The sequence below is a fragment of the Callorhinchus milii genome, unplaced genomic scaffold, assembly GCF_018977255.1.
Source record: "Callorhinchus milii isolate IMCB2004 unplaced genomic scaffold, IMCB_Cmil_1.0 Scaffold1, whole genome shotgun sequence".
Classification (NCBI taxonomy): Eukaryota; Metazoa; Chordata; class Chondrichthyes; order Chimaeriformes; family Callorhinchidae; genus Callorhinchus; species Callorhinchus milii.
In genome coordinates this window covers 116916835-116931193 of record NW_024704742.1, presented here as the reverse complement: position 1 = coordinate 116931193, position 14359 = coordinate 116916835, and the positions used below count along the sequence as shown (strand labels likewise).

At 38.9% G+C, this 14359-nt stretch overlaps 1 protein-coding gene across 1 annotated transcript in view; it reads right to left on the bottom strand.

Moving 5' to 3' along the window:
* The window catches only part of LOC103186395 (ankyrin repeat and death domain-containing protein 1A), a 33679-nt gene extending 24953 nt beyond the window's left edge, over window positions 1–8726 (bottom strand). The window contains exons 1-5 of the mRNA XM_007905392.2: window positions 8637–8726; window positions 7714–7812; window positions 6086–6184; window positions 2011–2112; window positions 64–162 (exon numbers count right to left, since the gene is read on the bottom strand). Of these exons, the coding sequence (XP_007903583.1) occupies window positions 64–162; window positions 2011–2112; window positions 6086–6184; window positions 7714–7812; window positions 8637–8726 (489 nt within the window). The remainder of the gene's footprint in view (window positions 1–63; window positions 163–2010; window positions 2113–6085; window positions 6185–7713; window positions 7813–8636) is intronic.
* Between the last annotated feature and the right edge of the window lie 5633 nt (window positions 8727–14359).

The window sequence follows — 14359 nt, the reverse complement described above, 5'->3', positions numbered from 1 at the left end:
AAAAGCAAAATACAAAAAGCAACACAGAAGTGACAGCAGTGGGAGGCATTCAGGGATTATTACCTTGTCCTTCTCCTGTGTGCTACATGCAAATTCCCTCAACAGCATTTCCATTTCGACATGCCCATTTTCAACAGCCAAGTGATATGGTTTCTTACCTTGCTGAAAGAAAATGTAGAAAAGTCTGAGTGTGAGTAACTTGCACCTTGCAAACACTGCCTCATCTTTTACTGGACCAGCGCAAGTCTCTGAATGCAGGAATGTTGCATTGAGGATAAGATGCAGAAGATACAATACAATACAAAATTATATTTGTAAAGTGCCTTTCACATTTGGAGGATGTCGCAAGGTGCTAAGCAGTCAGGGAATTAAGGGTTAGGACCCAAGTGTGGGGGGTTGAGATCAGGGAGAGTGGAGGGCAGAGAGGGTAGAAGGGTGGCCGAAAGCACAGTTGAAGAGGAGGATCTTGAGGCGTGCCTTGAAGGAGGCAGGGGAGGGAGCGAGGCAAAGGGAATGTGGGTTGGAGTTCCAGAGGGTGGGGCCAGAGAGCCTGAAAGCCCGTCTGTCGATGGTGGGGGCTGGCGGGCTGGGTGTTGGGACATGGAGCAGGCCAAGCCTGCTGAGCGGAGGGAGCGGACGGGTTGATGTGGGGTTAGCAGATCGGATAATCATAAAAGAAAGATGTTAATAAAAGAAAAACAAGCTCCTCTGTGGTAGTGAACAGAGGAATTCTCAAGAGTGTTTATTTCTAAATTCGTCATGGTTTACATTGTTCATAAATACATCAACAACAACAAGATTCCATTTCTTGAGCGCCTTTCACGTCGGGAGGACGTCCCAAGGCATTGTACAGTTGGGTCAGGACCCGAGCAGGGGGGAAATGGTCAGGATGAGGGGAGGGAAGGGAGGGAGAGAGGAGGGGGAAGAGAGTCGAGAGGGGAGCTGAAGGCACGGTCAAAGAGAAAGGTCTTCAGACCGGCCTTGAAGGAGGGAGGAAGCAAGGCAAAGGCACTGGGGGATAGAGTTCCAGAGCCTAGGGGCTGAGAGGCTGAAGGCCCGGCCACCGATGGTAGGGCGGTTGGGGCGGGGGATGTGGAGCAGACCGGAGCCAGAGGAACGGAGGGTATGGGCAGGTAGGTAGGGGGATAGTAGGTCGGAGAGGTAGGAGGGAGCAAGGCCGTGAATGGCCTTGTAGGTGAGGATCTTAATAACTTAAAGGGTGGAACTTCTTGCAAATTCCTAGGGTGGAGACACTTGGAATATTGAGATGAAAATTGTGGTGATGATTCATTCAACTGCCCAAAGCTTCGCTGCTGAGTGGACTTTCTACCACTGTGAAGCGCTTTAGGACACTACCCCATGTGAAGGGCACTATATAAATGCAAGTTGTTGTGTTGTTTCCTTTGTAAGTCAAGCCATGGATTCTACCAAAACCATTTCATTTCATGATGACAGATTCAATTCCTTTCTTCCCTAAAGTAAACAGAGAAGTGTTTGGAGTGAAAATTTTGATAATCATTAAATTATTGGGCATTGTGTCCTTATCCATTTCTCAACCAATAAACATCGACACCAACATAATAATAATAATCCTTGCATTAATTTGTGGGCGACATTGTCAAGATGGCTGGGCCAATTGAGTCACCGTGAGGAGAGATTGAAGTTGCCTCCCAGTGGATCACAGCATATTAGTGTCAGTTCACACAATACACACTTAAGTCAACAGCTGATATCTATCATTGCCTGTCACATTTCTCCTACACTGGCCCCTATATCCTACACTAAACATTCTTAGCCAGTCTTCAAATCAAACTTAAGCAGCACGCCATTTGTGAAATTTCTCTTTTAATGTTGATGAATCCGTTGCAATGACAACAACAACAACAACAACAACAAGATTCCATTTATAAAGCGCCTTTCACGTCAGGAGGACGTCCCAAGGCGCTGCACAGTTGGGTCATGACCTTCCTATAACAGCTCTGTTTATAATTACAGTTGAGAACTAAATACCTCAATGGGCTTATTCAAATCCAGCTGCAGATCCTTAATGATGTATTCCACAATTAAAGAGTGATTATTTTGTGCAGCGCAGTGCAGCATGTTCATTCCTTCCTAAAGAAAAAACACACACTCTATTAAGTTTCTTCATTGGTGTGGCAAAATCACAAACAGTATGAATTCTACTCCAAAACTACTGGGATCTATTTTGGGAAACGTGTAAATACAGGTGTACAGCAGGATCCATTATGCAAGATGTGTAAACCACATGTAAATACATATGTAAAGAAGGAATTACATGATGAAATCGATAACCAAATTATCTTGTGCTCCAGATCACATGGGAGAAAAATGCACTTTTGAAGTCTGTAGATTATTGGTTAGAGCACTCGCCTCGCAAGCAAGAGGACCTGCAAGAGTACCTGGGTTTGATTCCTAGGCAGGGCAAAATGTTAGGCAAGTTTCCTTATTCCACACGTCTCTGTTTACCTAGCAGTTAATAGGAATCCGGTTGTTAGTCAATTGATGGATCGCTTTCCCTGGGGTATTAATCCCTTCAAAAATAACAATAATGATTTGGTCATTTAATCCACGACTGTTTGTGGAACACTGCTCTGCACAATTGACTGTCGCATTTTGCCCACAGAATATACAGTTAATTCATTTTATAGTATATTTTGTGAAGCGCTTTGAGACATCTCAAAGACGTGATAAGGCGCTATATCAAATGCAAGCATATTATTATTAATCACAGGTGGTTCTAAACATGATTCCCGCCATGAAATTGACACTGCAAGATCACAAGAGGTTCAGATAAACTGGATGTTATGTCATCCAGCACATCAAATTCAGACCAATAATCTGATCTCTCTGAATGAAAATGTTTTTAGCCCATGAGTGAGCTCACCTGATAATTCACATACAATGAAGCTGTGGGTGAGGTATACTTAATGCATTGTTTGTCAGTCTGGTTCAGTTGGTAACACTCTCGTTTCTGAGTCAAAAAGTCATGGGTTCAAGCTCCACATCGGGACTTGGAACTCATATAGTCTAAGCTGACACTCCAATACATGTTGGAGTATGATACGTTGTTGGGATGCCATTATTGGATGAGATGTTAAACTGAGGCCCTGTCTGACTGTCCAGATGGACATTAAAGATCCCATGGCACTATTTAAAAAGAATGATAAACCCAAATAAAATTGGTTCAGCTCCATGGTTGTTTGTGGGACACTGCTGTGTGCAAATTGACTGTTGTGCTTGCCCACAAAAAACACAGTCACTGCACCTTTTTGCAGTAAATTCTGTGAAATACTTTCCCAACGTGAGTGGCGCTTTACCAAATGTAAGGATTATTATATCAAATCACAATTTTTATCTGAACCAATGCTCACGTTGCAGAGCAATTCTGTGAGACCACAAGGGAGGTTCGGAGGGAGAAGGCCCTTCAGCCCATTAGATCTGATCCATCCAGAATGCCAATATTCCGTCTTCCCATTTCAACATCAAACGGTTTCTTAAATGAGCCTTGTGTCCTTTCTGACCTTTCCTACCTACAAGTTCCAGCTGTTGAAAACCTTGTGTAAAGAAATACTTCCTGGCGTCTATCTATTGTAAAATTGCAGTTTATAACTCTGAACCTGTGACCTATTATTCTGCTGCCTTGGCATATCTGAAAGTATTGTCCTGGGTTTACTTCCTCTATCCCATTTAACATCATATACATTTAATCAACCAACTCCCTTGATTCTCTTTCAACTCCTCCCTTGGGATGTTCTACCCCATGTTTAGAATATATGAGCCTCTCATTTACGATATGAATATGAGAATTATTTTTTTTATTGAAAAGCTGTCATTTCTCAATTGTATATGCTATATTTCATGGTGATGCTGCCAGTACATGTGTTGTAAGCACCACAAATAAAAATAATTACTTTAAAAGGTTAACAATATATGGAGATTAGAAATATGATTAAAAATTATTAATCTTTAATCTACTGATTCAGGTGGCTATAAAAGTGCAGACATGAGCTATGTAATCTTCACAATGATATTACATCCTTGTAACCTGTGATGCCATGAGCAACAAATTTTCCCCAGAATCTGGCTAATGTTAACAATTCACAATTCTGGCTGGCTGGAGCGTGCTATTTATTGTGCACTGGACTGTAATAATGGAATAAAAAGTAAGAATCTTTACATTTGTATTAAAGGATTTAAGGGCTTTCGAATTAGCCCGTCATGTTTATGTGGTTATGAAAAGCAGAAAGCCACAAATCAATTTCAACTGATTGTAGATGTGTTCTTTATTTTCCCAATTATCAATAACAATCCTTACATTTGATACTGTACCTTGTCTTGTTATCAAAATGTCTCTAAAGTGCTTTACAAGATTTTTACTGTGAAGTGTAGTGAAGGTGTGTTGGTCAGCGAAAGTGGCATCCAATGTATCACAAACAGCCATGGATCACAAACAGCCATGACCCACACACAGCCATGAACCACAAACAGCCATGTACGACTAACAGCTATGAAGTGAATGACCAATTTTATCTGGAGGATTGTTGACCAGGACACCAATAACAATTCCCTTCCCTTTTTGAATAGTGCCATGGGATTGTTACCATCCACCTAAATAGGTAAATGGGACTTCAGTTTTAATATCTCATCTGAAAGAGGTCACCTCCAACAGTGCAGTGCTCCCCCCACCAATGCACTGCAGTATCAGGCTAGACGATGAGCTCAAACTCTTGACGGGGGAGTTTGAAAGAACATCAATGAAAGAATTGAAAAGGAATCAACAGCATATCCACTGGGATATGGAGAATTCAGGGTGAGTCACCAGCCTGTAATCTAATGGAGGAGCTCAGATCTCATCAGAAGGAACAGAGCAAAGCATAATGGCTTATAAACTATTGAATCCTGGATTAAATTACACAGTTTAGCATCTGTAATGTTTTAGAATCTGGTTTTAACATCAGAACAATGATCATGAATGGCTTTGAGATACCTTATAAATACAAGCTGCTGTTAATAGCAGAGCTGAAATAACACAAATTGATGAATAGGAAATGCTATTCTGATTTCAGAACTACAGAACAATATGGACACAGTTTCACTGGAGAGTATACTATGCAGGATACTGAACACGTGGGTGTATATTACTAGGCGGTAATTCAATGAAGCTGTTCAAGTAACATCAATAGCTATGGGACCAAAACTTAAGCAGTTTGATTATAGCCAGCAATCAGAGGTCCTTTACCATTTATGCTATACAGGGATATTTATTAAATATGAGAGCAAAGACATACCCTGTTCTTCTAATGCCAAAATGTAATAATAATTATTACATTTGATATAGTGCCTTATTACATCGTCAAGATGTCTCAAAAACAAGGCTTGGGGACCCAGAATGTGCAGTGAGGTGCTGTTGGGAGTTTAACCAGCGATAGGCATTAGGTTACCATCATGGCTCAGACCGTACAGAGTATCAGCACTGTTGAGGCAGAGCTTTAGAGTATAAGCGTGGACATACAACCTCCATGGTATTAGCGACTGACCCAGGAGCTCACCAAAGGGGAGAGAGGGGGAAATGTACAGTCTGGCAAGTGAAACCAGGAAATAGCATTTTGTTCTCTTTGAATCGCTCAAATTACTCCTCTGCCCACCTTGATATTACCTTGCAATGAAAGAGGTTGAGGAATACTGGCCTATTATTAATGGGCCAGTTCTGACGAAGGGTCGTGGACCCAAAACGTTGACTCACTTTCCTTTCTCCATAGATGCTGCCTGACCTGCTGAGTTTTCCCAGCTCTCTCTGTTTTTGTTTCAGATTCCAGCATCTGCAGTATTTTGTGTTTTGTTATTATTAATGGTGTTGTGCACAGGAGCCATGCAGCATAAGGAAATTTATTTGCAATTCCAGAGCAGAATTCAGAGGGAAATGAAAGTACTGTATAGTACATAACTGCTTATCGAAGTCTAACTGATGTGATGGATTTCTGCCCATGTCAGCCACCTCACTAACCAGAAATTGAGTGACCTTAACACAAAGAATCCCGCTTCCTATCACCAATATCAGACATACCTGATTAGTGGATTTTCGATCTGAGCCTTTTTCAACCAACATTTTCAGAATATTCAGGTTTCCAAACCAAGCAGCCAGAAGGAGAGCATCCATTCCATGCTTCAGAGAGAAAAACAGACATTTAGTTTACTAATAAAGCTGCCCCATCTCCTTCATGTTTAAATGATAGTTCTAAGAGGATATAATAATAGTCCTTGCATTTGATATATGTAAAGTATGTCAGATATGTCACTTCACTTCATAGGATATACTATAAAGTGGATTGACTGTATTTTATGGGAGAAATGCAGTAGCCAGTTTGCGCACAGAAATGCCCCCAAAACAGCCAGGGAGTGAGTGACCAATTTTATTCTATTGGCCAGAACACCGGGAGAATCTCCCTTCCCTTTTCAAATAGTGCCAAGAGATCTTTAACATCCACCTGAACAGGCAGATGGGACCTCGATTTAAAGTCTCATCCGAAAGATGGCATCTCCAACAATGTAACACATCTCTTTTTTTTTCATGTCCTCCCGACGTGAAAAGCGCTATATCAAATGCAAGGATTATTATTATTATTATTATCTCAACACTGCATTGGAGTGTCACCTTAGACGATGCAACTCCAAATCCGTATATGGGGTTTGAACCCACAACCTTCTGAACTTAGCGGCGAGTGTGCTAGCCCTGAGACAGTTGCCTTTCCTGCTAAGTGCAATGAGATTAGAGTCAATTATTAATCCTGGAATGTTTACAGAAGCCACTTTGTTGGCCAATGTAGAAGGAGGTTAAAAACATAAAACACAGCCAAGAAAATTATTCTCAAGCACTTTCTGCATTAATGTTTAAGAACAGCACATAGCAAATATGGTTTTATTTTGTTGTGATTATTTGCAGATTATGCACAACTTCATATTTAATCACTTTTAATTATATTTCTAACCTCCATATAAGTAAAATGGGAAACACGTGAAGTTTGGTGGAATTAATCATACTATGCTATTATGCAAACAGCTCAAGAGTCTTTGGAATTCAATTAAGGAATTCCACTCAGTCCAATAGATAAATGTTTTGAGGGGTAGAATATATAAGGAAGCCCTCCAGCTGAATCTCTGATATTCAATAATAAAGCAATCCCGCTCTATCATATCTAAAAATACATCCATTCCTGCAATAGTGCAGGTGATAGACAATACATTGTGCAACTAAAGCACAATTCAAACCCAGCCTATGCTGAGTTGACTGACATCAGAGGTGGCAGCATCAAGGTGGCTAACATAGGGCTGGAGGAAAGGGGTCCTACCCCTCAGAACTACCCATTGGCTCCTGCTAGAAAGAGTGCATGAGTTGGCATCAGGTGATGAAACGATCAGGCTTAGCTCTGATGTTCTCCACAAACGACTAGTAACACTGCCTTGAGCTCACACGTGGAGAACACTCAGTTGAGGGAAGTACTGGAAAGTGATTGGCCCTGTGGATCCATATCTCAGCAAGATTTAACATCAACAAAATTAAACCATTGCATTATCAACGATTTAACATCTTCAAGACAAAGGGAATCCACGGTGCCACAAAAATCAAGTCTATCATAAAACTTTGTCATACAATAATTGTGTGAAAATGATTTGTAGGTTAAGCGTTCAACACACCTTATCTTTAATGTCCACCCTGGCATTGTGTTTGAGAAGGAAGGTGACAGCATCTTCACTTGCGTTTGCAACAGCAAAGTGCAAGGCCGTGCGATTTAGCTACTCGGAAACAGAAACAGTGTTAAACACGTCTAATTTGATTGGAACTTAAAATTGTAAAAAAACAAACAGAAGTTGTTGCAAGATACCAAAACATGAATTTGGCTGCAGGCAACCATGTAATCATAAGAACAATACGAACATAAGAAATGCTAGTTAGAGCATACAGAGATATGCAGGGACATAAATGTAGACATTCAATGCAATAATCCTCATTTATCCAAACAAAGCCAGCTCTGAACATAAAGGTAGAATTACTGTAAAAAACATAGACAGGAAATCTGTAAATGTCAGGTAGGATTACTGTCAAAAATATAAAGAAAAGATAGTTTGTAAAAACATAAAATAAGGTTATTGTATAAAAGGAATCTCAATTTCAAGGCACCTCTGAGCACTGAGAGAATGAATGGTGGGAAATCGGATCCAGAACAGAAACTCAACCATGGGATTAAGTTTGATTACAGGAATGGCCTTTTCTGTTCCCAGTTTATTTCAGAGAATTTTTAAATAAACAAGTGGATGACCGCACCCACGTAGGACAACACCAAGGCCAGAAAAGGACAAAATGAATCTAGAAGAAAAAAGTAATTTATCCTCAAACAGACATGGATTGTGACCTTCATCTATTGGGAAAGCAATAGATTGTGCCGCATCACTGGAAAAGCGCTCACCATGTGTTTCTACTAGGCAAATTACATCTCTAATTGGAATTGAAGTCTCACGTAGTGAGTTTTAAAAAAAAAATTTTAAACAGTATGTCCATACATTCATTTTTCTAATTTTCTCCCACTGGCACGTTTCCTGGCTAGTTTTCCTTCCTATACCTGGAAAGTCCAGGCCAATTTATATTCTCCATCCAGCCCCATCTGAGACTCTGCAAGGACCAGGATTTGAACTTGTGAGTTGGTTGGCATATATAGTGATGTAATCATACTCAAATGGGATTTAATGAGCTAATTTTTAAATATTACAAGATGTTTGAGTTGCTAGGTTTACTAGTGACGTCCATAAAGCAAACACTTTTTTATGGACTTTGGCAGCTTTCAAATCTCACAAATTCAAACTGCTTGCGATATTTGCACACTGGAAGTGCAAATTATTTATAGCTTGGGAGGAACAAGAAAGGAAAATTTGGAGGACAAATGCAGAGAAGTTAGAGCCATATTAACAGTGAAAGAAAGGAAATAAAGCATATTTAATCCTCTGTCGGACCAGAGCTACTTACTTCAGTTTTAGCATTAATCTGGATGTTTTGAGATAAAAAATGATTCATCGTATCCACGTCATTATTTTTAGCAGCTTTATGGAACTCCTTCTCTATTGGTAGAACTGCAGTATAAAAATCATTAGAAACTGTCAAGGTCTTCCTTTTTACCAAATAAATCAATTCACTTTACAGTATATTCTGTGAAGTGCTTTGAGACGTCTAGAAGATGTGATAAGGCACTATATCAAATGCAAGGATTATTATTATTATTAAATCATCTGACCAGCAAATGGCAAAGCAGCAAATGAAAGTGGCAGTACAAAAATTGTGCACTTCTGCACAAGTTTATTATTCATTATCTTATATTTATTTGCAATTGCACTTAAGAACAAATGGCAGAAACAAATTTGAACAGCTATAGTTTTCAATGTGTGGTTTATAATGTGTTCATATTTTTCTGCATTTTTCTTTAGAAGGAAAAATAACTTTTTTATAGCATCTTATCACTGTCTCTAAGTGTTTTCCACATGATTATTCTATATATCGTAGCTAATGCTGCAGCTATTTGAGCAGCAAGATTCCACAAATAGCCGTGCAGAGTGTGACCAATTAACCCACAGTTTTAATCCACTGTTCAATTTACAGCTATGGAAATCCCTCCCTTCTCCTCCATTGTAGCCCATTTCTCTTTATGAGCAGCATTAATTGAACCTCAAATGGAAATGGATTGTGCCCAAACAGGAAAGCAATACAATTACTGAAGCCAAGCTCTTGTTCATTGGTGTAACTGAAGCAAACACATTTTATGTTGTGAGATGAATTTTCCAGCAGTGAACTGCCAGTAACTCTACCACTTTCCTAAGAAGCACTCTTTCTCTTCCAACCTCAATATATCTGAAGAAATGAATCATTATTATTCAACCACAGACCATCTTCCATTTAGCTGAAGTGAACATAATGTGCCTCATTATTAGTTAGATTCACAAACAAATGCTCAGTTGGCTTGGAAAAAGGAATCAACTTCCCAGCTGTTTGGACAGGTGCTCACAAAATCACAAGAAAGCTTTGGAAAAAGAAGGCCTATCTGCCCTCTTTGATCTCATTCTTCTAGATTATCAACTTTACCATAATTTACTGTCTAGAGTTCTGTTCATGTGTTTTCTGTTTCATTGATTCGGATGGTTATGATTACGTATCTGCAGCATTGACATTTAGATGCACAAAAAACAATCAGTATATTCAGATGGATTGATTCAGAACACGGTATAGAAAAGGTACTTCATTGTTAGACTCTTGAGTATTAGTCTTGTCTTCCCAAGTGTTAGAAGCACAGAATAAATAGTCTCTACAATGCAGCACTCAATTAGGAAAGTTACCTCATCAACTTGAACACATTACTGGGCTTCCACACAAGTTTATCAATAATAAAAGGTAATGGGCTGATTAAGGATACAACACTTAAGCTTTCTCCACATTCATTGTGAATGTCACACACCCAAATGATTAGAAGAGGATACATTTCAATGTAATCCTTTGCTGGTTAGGGGGCTTCAGTGATTTCTGGATATAAACATGGTTATTAGTTACATTCCAAATCATCAGAGAGTGGTTGATAAGAGCACGAACAAGGAAAATGTTGTCCTCTGATGGTGCTATAAGTTATTTTTTATCAATTTCATAAATAGGAAACAAAGGAAACATTGGTTACTACTTAACCCCAACTTTAGCAGCAAGTAACATTCGGTTAGGTTGTCATATTTTTTAACAGTAGTTTATACTATTTTCATCCTTCCCCAAACATCTACAAGGAAATGATTGCTGTGAAGCGTACAGGAATAATTGGCTCAAGCTGCCTCATTGCCCCTCCTTAGGAGAGTTGGACAAATGTGGAAACAAACGCCAGTGTAATCACACTCTGATGGATTCCTCATGGGGCTCCACCTGCACTACCTTTTGATTTTGTATTCTTCAAGAAAGTCCTGCCCAGCACTTCTGCATCTCAATGTCAACGTTGCCAACTGCAGAGATATTAGTCATAGCCATGCAAACAATGAAAGGAGAAAAGACTGTACAGTGCTATCAGTACCAAATATGGGGGACTAAGATGAACAACTGCTCCACAGTATTTGAGTGAATTAGAGTAACTTTGAGTTACTATGTTAGGAGTGGAGGTAGAGACCAGATTTTTTTAAGAAAATGCTTAAGGCTGTAATGGTAGGATTTTTTTTTGAAGAATGAGATCAAATGGGCCAAATTACCTTATTCATCCTTATCCTCTTAGGATCTTGTGTGAGTTGATTGCTGTATTTGCCAATACATACATGAGCAGTGCACTTTACAGCAAATCCATGAATTGCTCTGAGACATTTCAATATTTCAGTACAGGGCATGTAACAACGCAAGGCTCATCTTATGGTGTTGAAAGTGGAGGGAAGACCAGGGTTGACTAGTGGTGATGAGGGGAAGGATGAATATTTTTGAGTTAATATTTTAAAATATATTGCTTGAATCTTTGAAGTTCAGGAAATACTTATTTATAATACTTCCATGCAGAAGATAAAGTGGATGGACTGAAATCTATGTTTTGTAGGGGTTTTGTAGGCTGTGACAGATTTGAATTGGGACTGATGGGATGAGAGGAGCTTCCATTTTCTTAAATGAATGGAGCAGATCTGCTTTTAAATCTCCTCAGGGTGGATGGAATCCATGCAAAACATGAACACTCAAGCTTTCGTGAAAACAGGCTCAAATCATGCAGCACACAAACAAGCCAGCACTGTGAATAACTGGAGCAGTGACAGGACTGTCAAAAAAGCATGTTTTTGAAAATTATATTCTGATAAACTAGGAACTGCTGAATATTGCAGAACAGGACGAGAACTAAAGGCAGCCATGGGACACAGAACTGACTGATGCAAGACGTGTAAAGTGGAAATTTCTATTTTAATTATGTCAGCGCCTTGGACAGCTTCCTGACGTGAAAGGCAAATTACAAATGTAATTTTGGTGTTGTTGTTTGCACCTGATGGAAAAATATAATAATAATATTTGCATTTCATATGGCACCCTATCACTTTATTGAAACGTCTCAATGTGCTTCACAGAATATATTGTAAAGTGGATTGACTGTGTATTTTGTGAGTGAAACATGGAAGCCAATTGCACACTGCAGTGTCCCACAAACAGTCGTGGATTGAGTGACCAAATTTTTTTTATCTTAGAGAGATTATTACCCACAGAAAACAATCCACTTACAAGCGTTCTCACTTACTGCTTGGTGGAGTAAGGGAACTTGCCTAAGGTTTCGCCCTACCTGGGAATCAAACCCGGGTCCTCTCGTTTTCAAGGCAAGTGCTCTCATCACTATGTATTTAATACTTATTTTGCCATAGTTAATAATAATCCTAGATACAACATTCTACAAAATATTTAACCATAGCAAGTGTAGCATTCAGCATTAAGATCTAAGGAACATGTGAATGAATGAGAAGGGAAATGAGTTAAGCCCAGTTTTTTTCTTTCTCTCAGTGATATAAACCAACACAAAATCTACATAGACTATCTGTGCATGTACATTTCATGCCCTCAGCAAAGCTATAGCCTTTATTCTGAATCGTAGCCATTAGTGTAAACTTTAACTTTTGAAAACCTGGATCATTTATGAAGTGACACCATGGAAAGCTCTCAAAGAATTACTGGGAGAATGGCTCAGTGCATTAGACATTACAGTATAATGGTGCAGACTGCTTCATTTCTGAACCACAATGTCATCTATGTATAAAACAAAATTGATGTTTACTCAGAGAAAAATGAAAACAAGAAGGCTAGAAATGTACAGCTAGTTAACCAGTCACTTTTGCTAAAGGATCGCATCCAAAACATTGAACTGTTTTTCTCTTTCAGATACTTATTCACCACTTCAACCATTTTCTACTTTATTTGACATTTACTATTGGATGAACAAACATGATTTATGATGCCAGTTAAAAAATGTATTGGCAGTTAAATATTCAATTACTCCACTCTTATTATTGTAGTCTTCCTAGGCACATTTTGAAGTTATAGTTTACAGCAAGAGTAGTCACCATGAATATTGGCTACATTTTGCAATATTTTAAGCATTTTTTGTCTTAATTCCTGCTGGTGAAAATAAACTGGTGGATTCTTCTTCCAGACAAGATTGCTGCTATCTTTGACTTCATTTTGAAGTGATGGGGGGTAGTATTGTAAACTGTAGCCCCTAGAGCAGCTTATTTTGATAAATAATATTTTTGATAACCATTTTTGATATTTATTTCTAAGATCTGCTGAGGATGGCCGCAGTCCACCTCAAATTGGCAGACCAGATCCCAAGGCCTTGAGGCCAATCACAGGGCGCTGCCATTGTTCAATGGGATGCCCATATGGCTGTGGTGTAGAGCTACTCATGTTTGGATCCAGTCAGGAGGCAGTACACCGGGTCTGATTTCAATACGTCCTTGGTGAGCTTTCAATCTTCTTTCTACAACATCCCTAAAACCGTACTGTGATTCTGGCATTCAAATTGTAGGACTGGGCCAGGGTTTACATCTTGATATTCCCTTTATTTAATTTATTAGATACAACGCATATGCTGATGTGCAAATAGAGTATTATTGAAACAGAGTAAAAGCACCCTCTCTATTGCCTGAGTTATTTCCGTTAATGTTAAAAAATTTCTGAGCTTTGGAAAACAAGATTGCAAATCCATGAAAAAAAAACCTCTAATTTGGTGAGTGTCCTTCCAAGCTGGCAGGAAGGTCTCTATTGCTATAGGTGGCTGGGTGACTCTGGCTTAATTGATCAGTTTGGGAGGAATGCTACATCTACAAATCAACAGTTATGAAATACAACAAATTAACCTTGCTCTGACTCCCAAATCAAACTGCAACACAAATTTAATAAAAATAGTAAGAAAATAAGTATGATATTAATAATAATCTTTGAATTTGATATACCTTATCACATCTTCGAGACATCCCAAAGCGCTTCACAGAATATATTGTAAAGTGAATTGACTGAGTGTAACTGAGTGTAACATACAAAATACAAAAACATATCAAAAACAAGAATTAATCAAAAAAGTTGTGTGACTGATCAAACTAGCCTTCAGTTTAGAAAGCTCAGCATTATTCAAAGTGATCTGTGAAAAACAAATATGTACAGTGTGTGTGCATTTTAGATCAACCTAGTTATAGCTTAAAGTGATTGTTTCAACTATCTTAACTCACATTCCCTGCCTATTGTAATTCAACACTTCAGCCAGTCTTGTGTATCTTTTTTTTGTAGTACTCGGATGTATCTCTACTTACGAATCTCCAT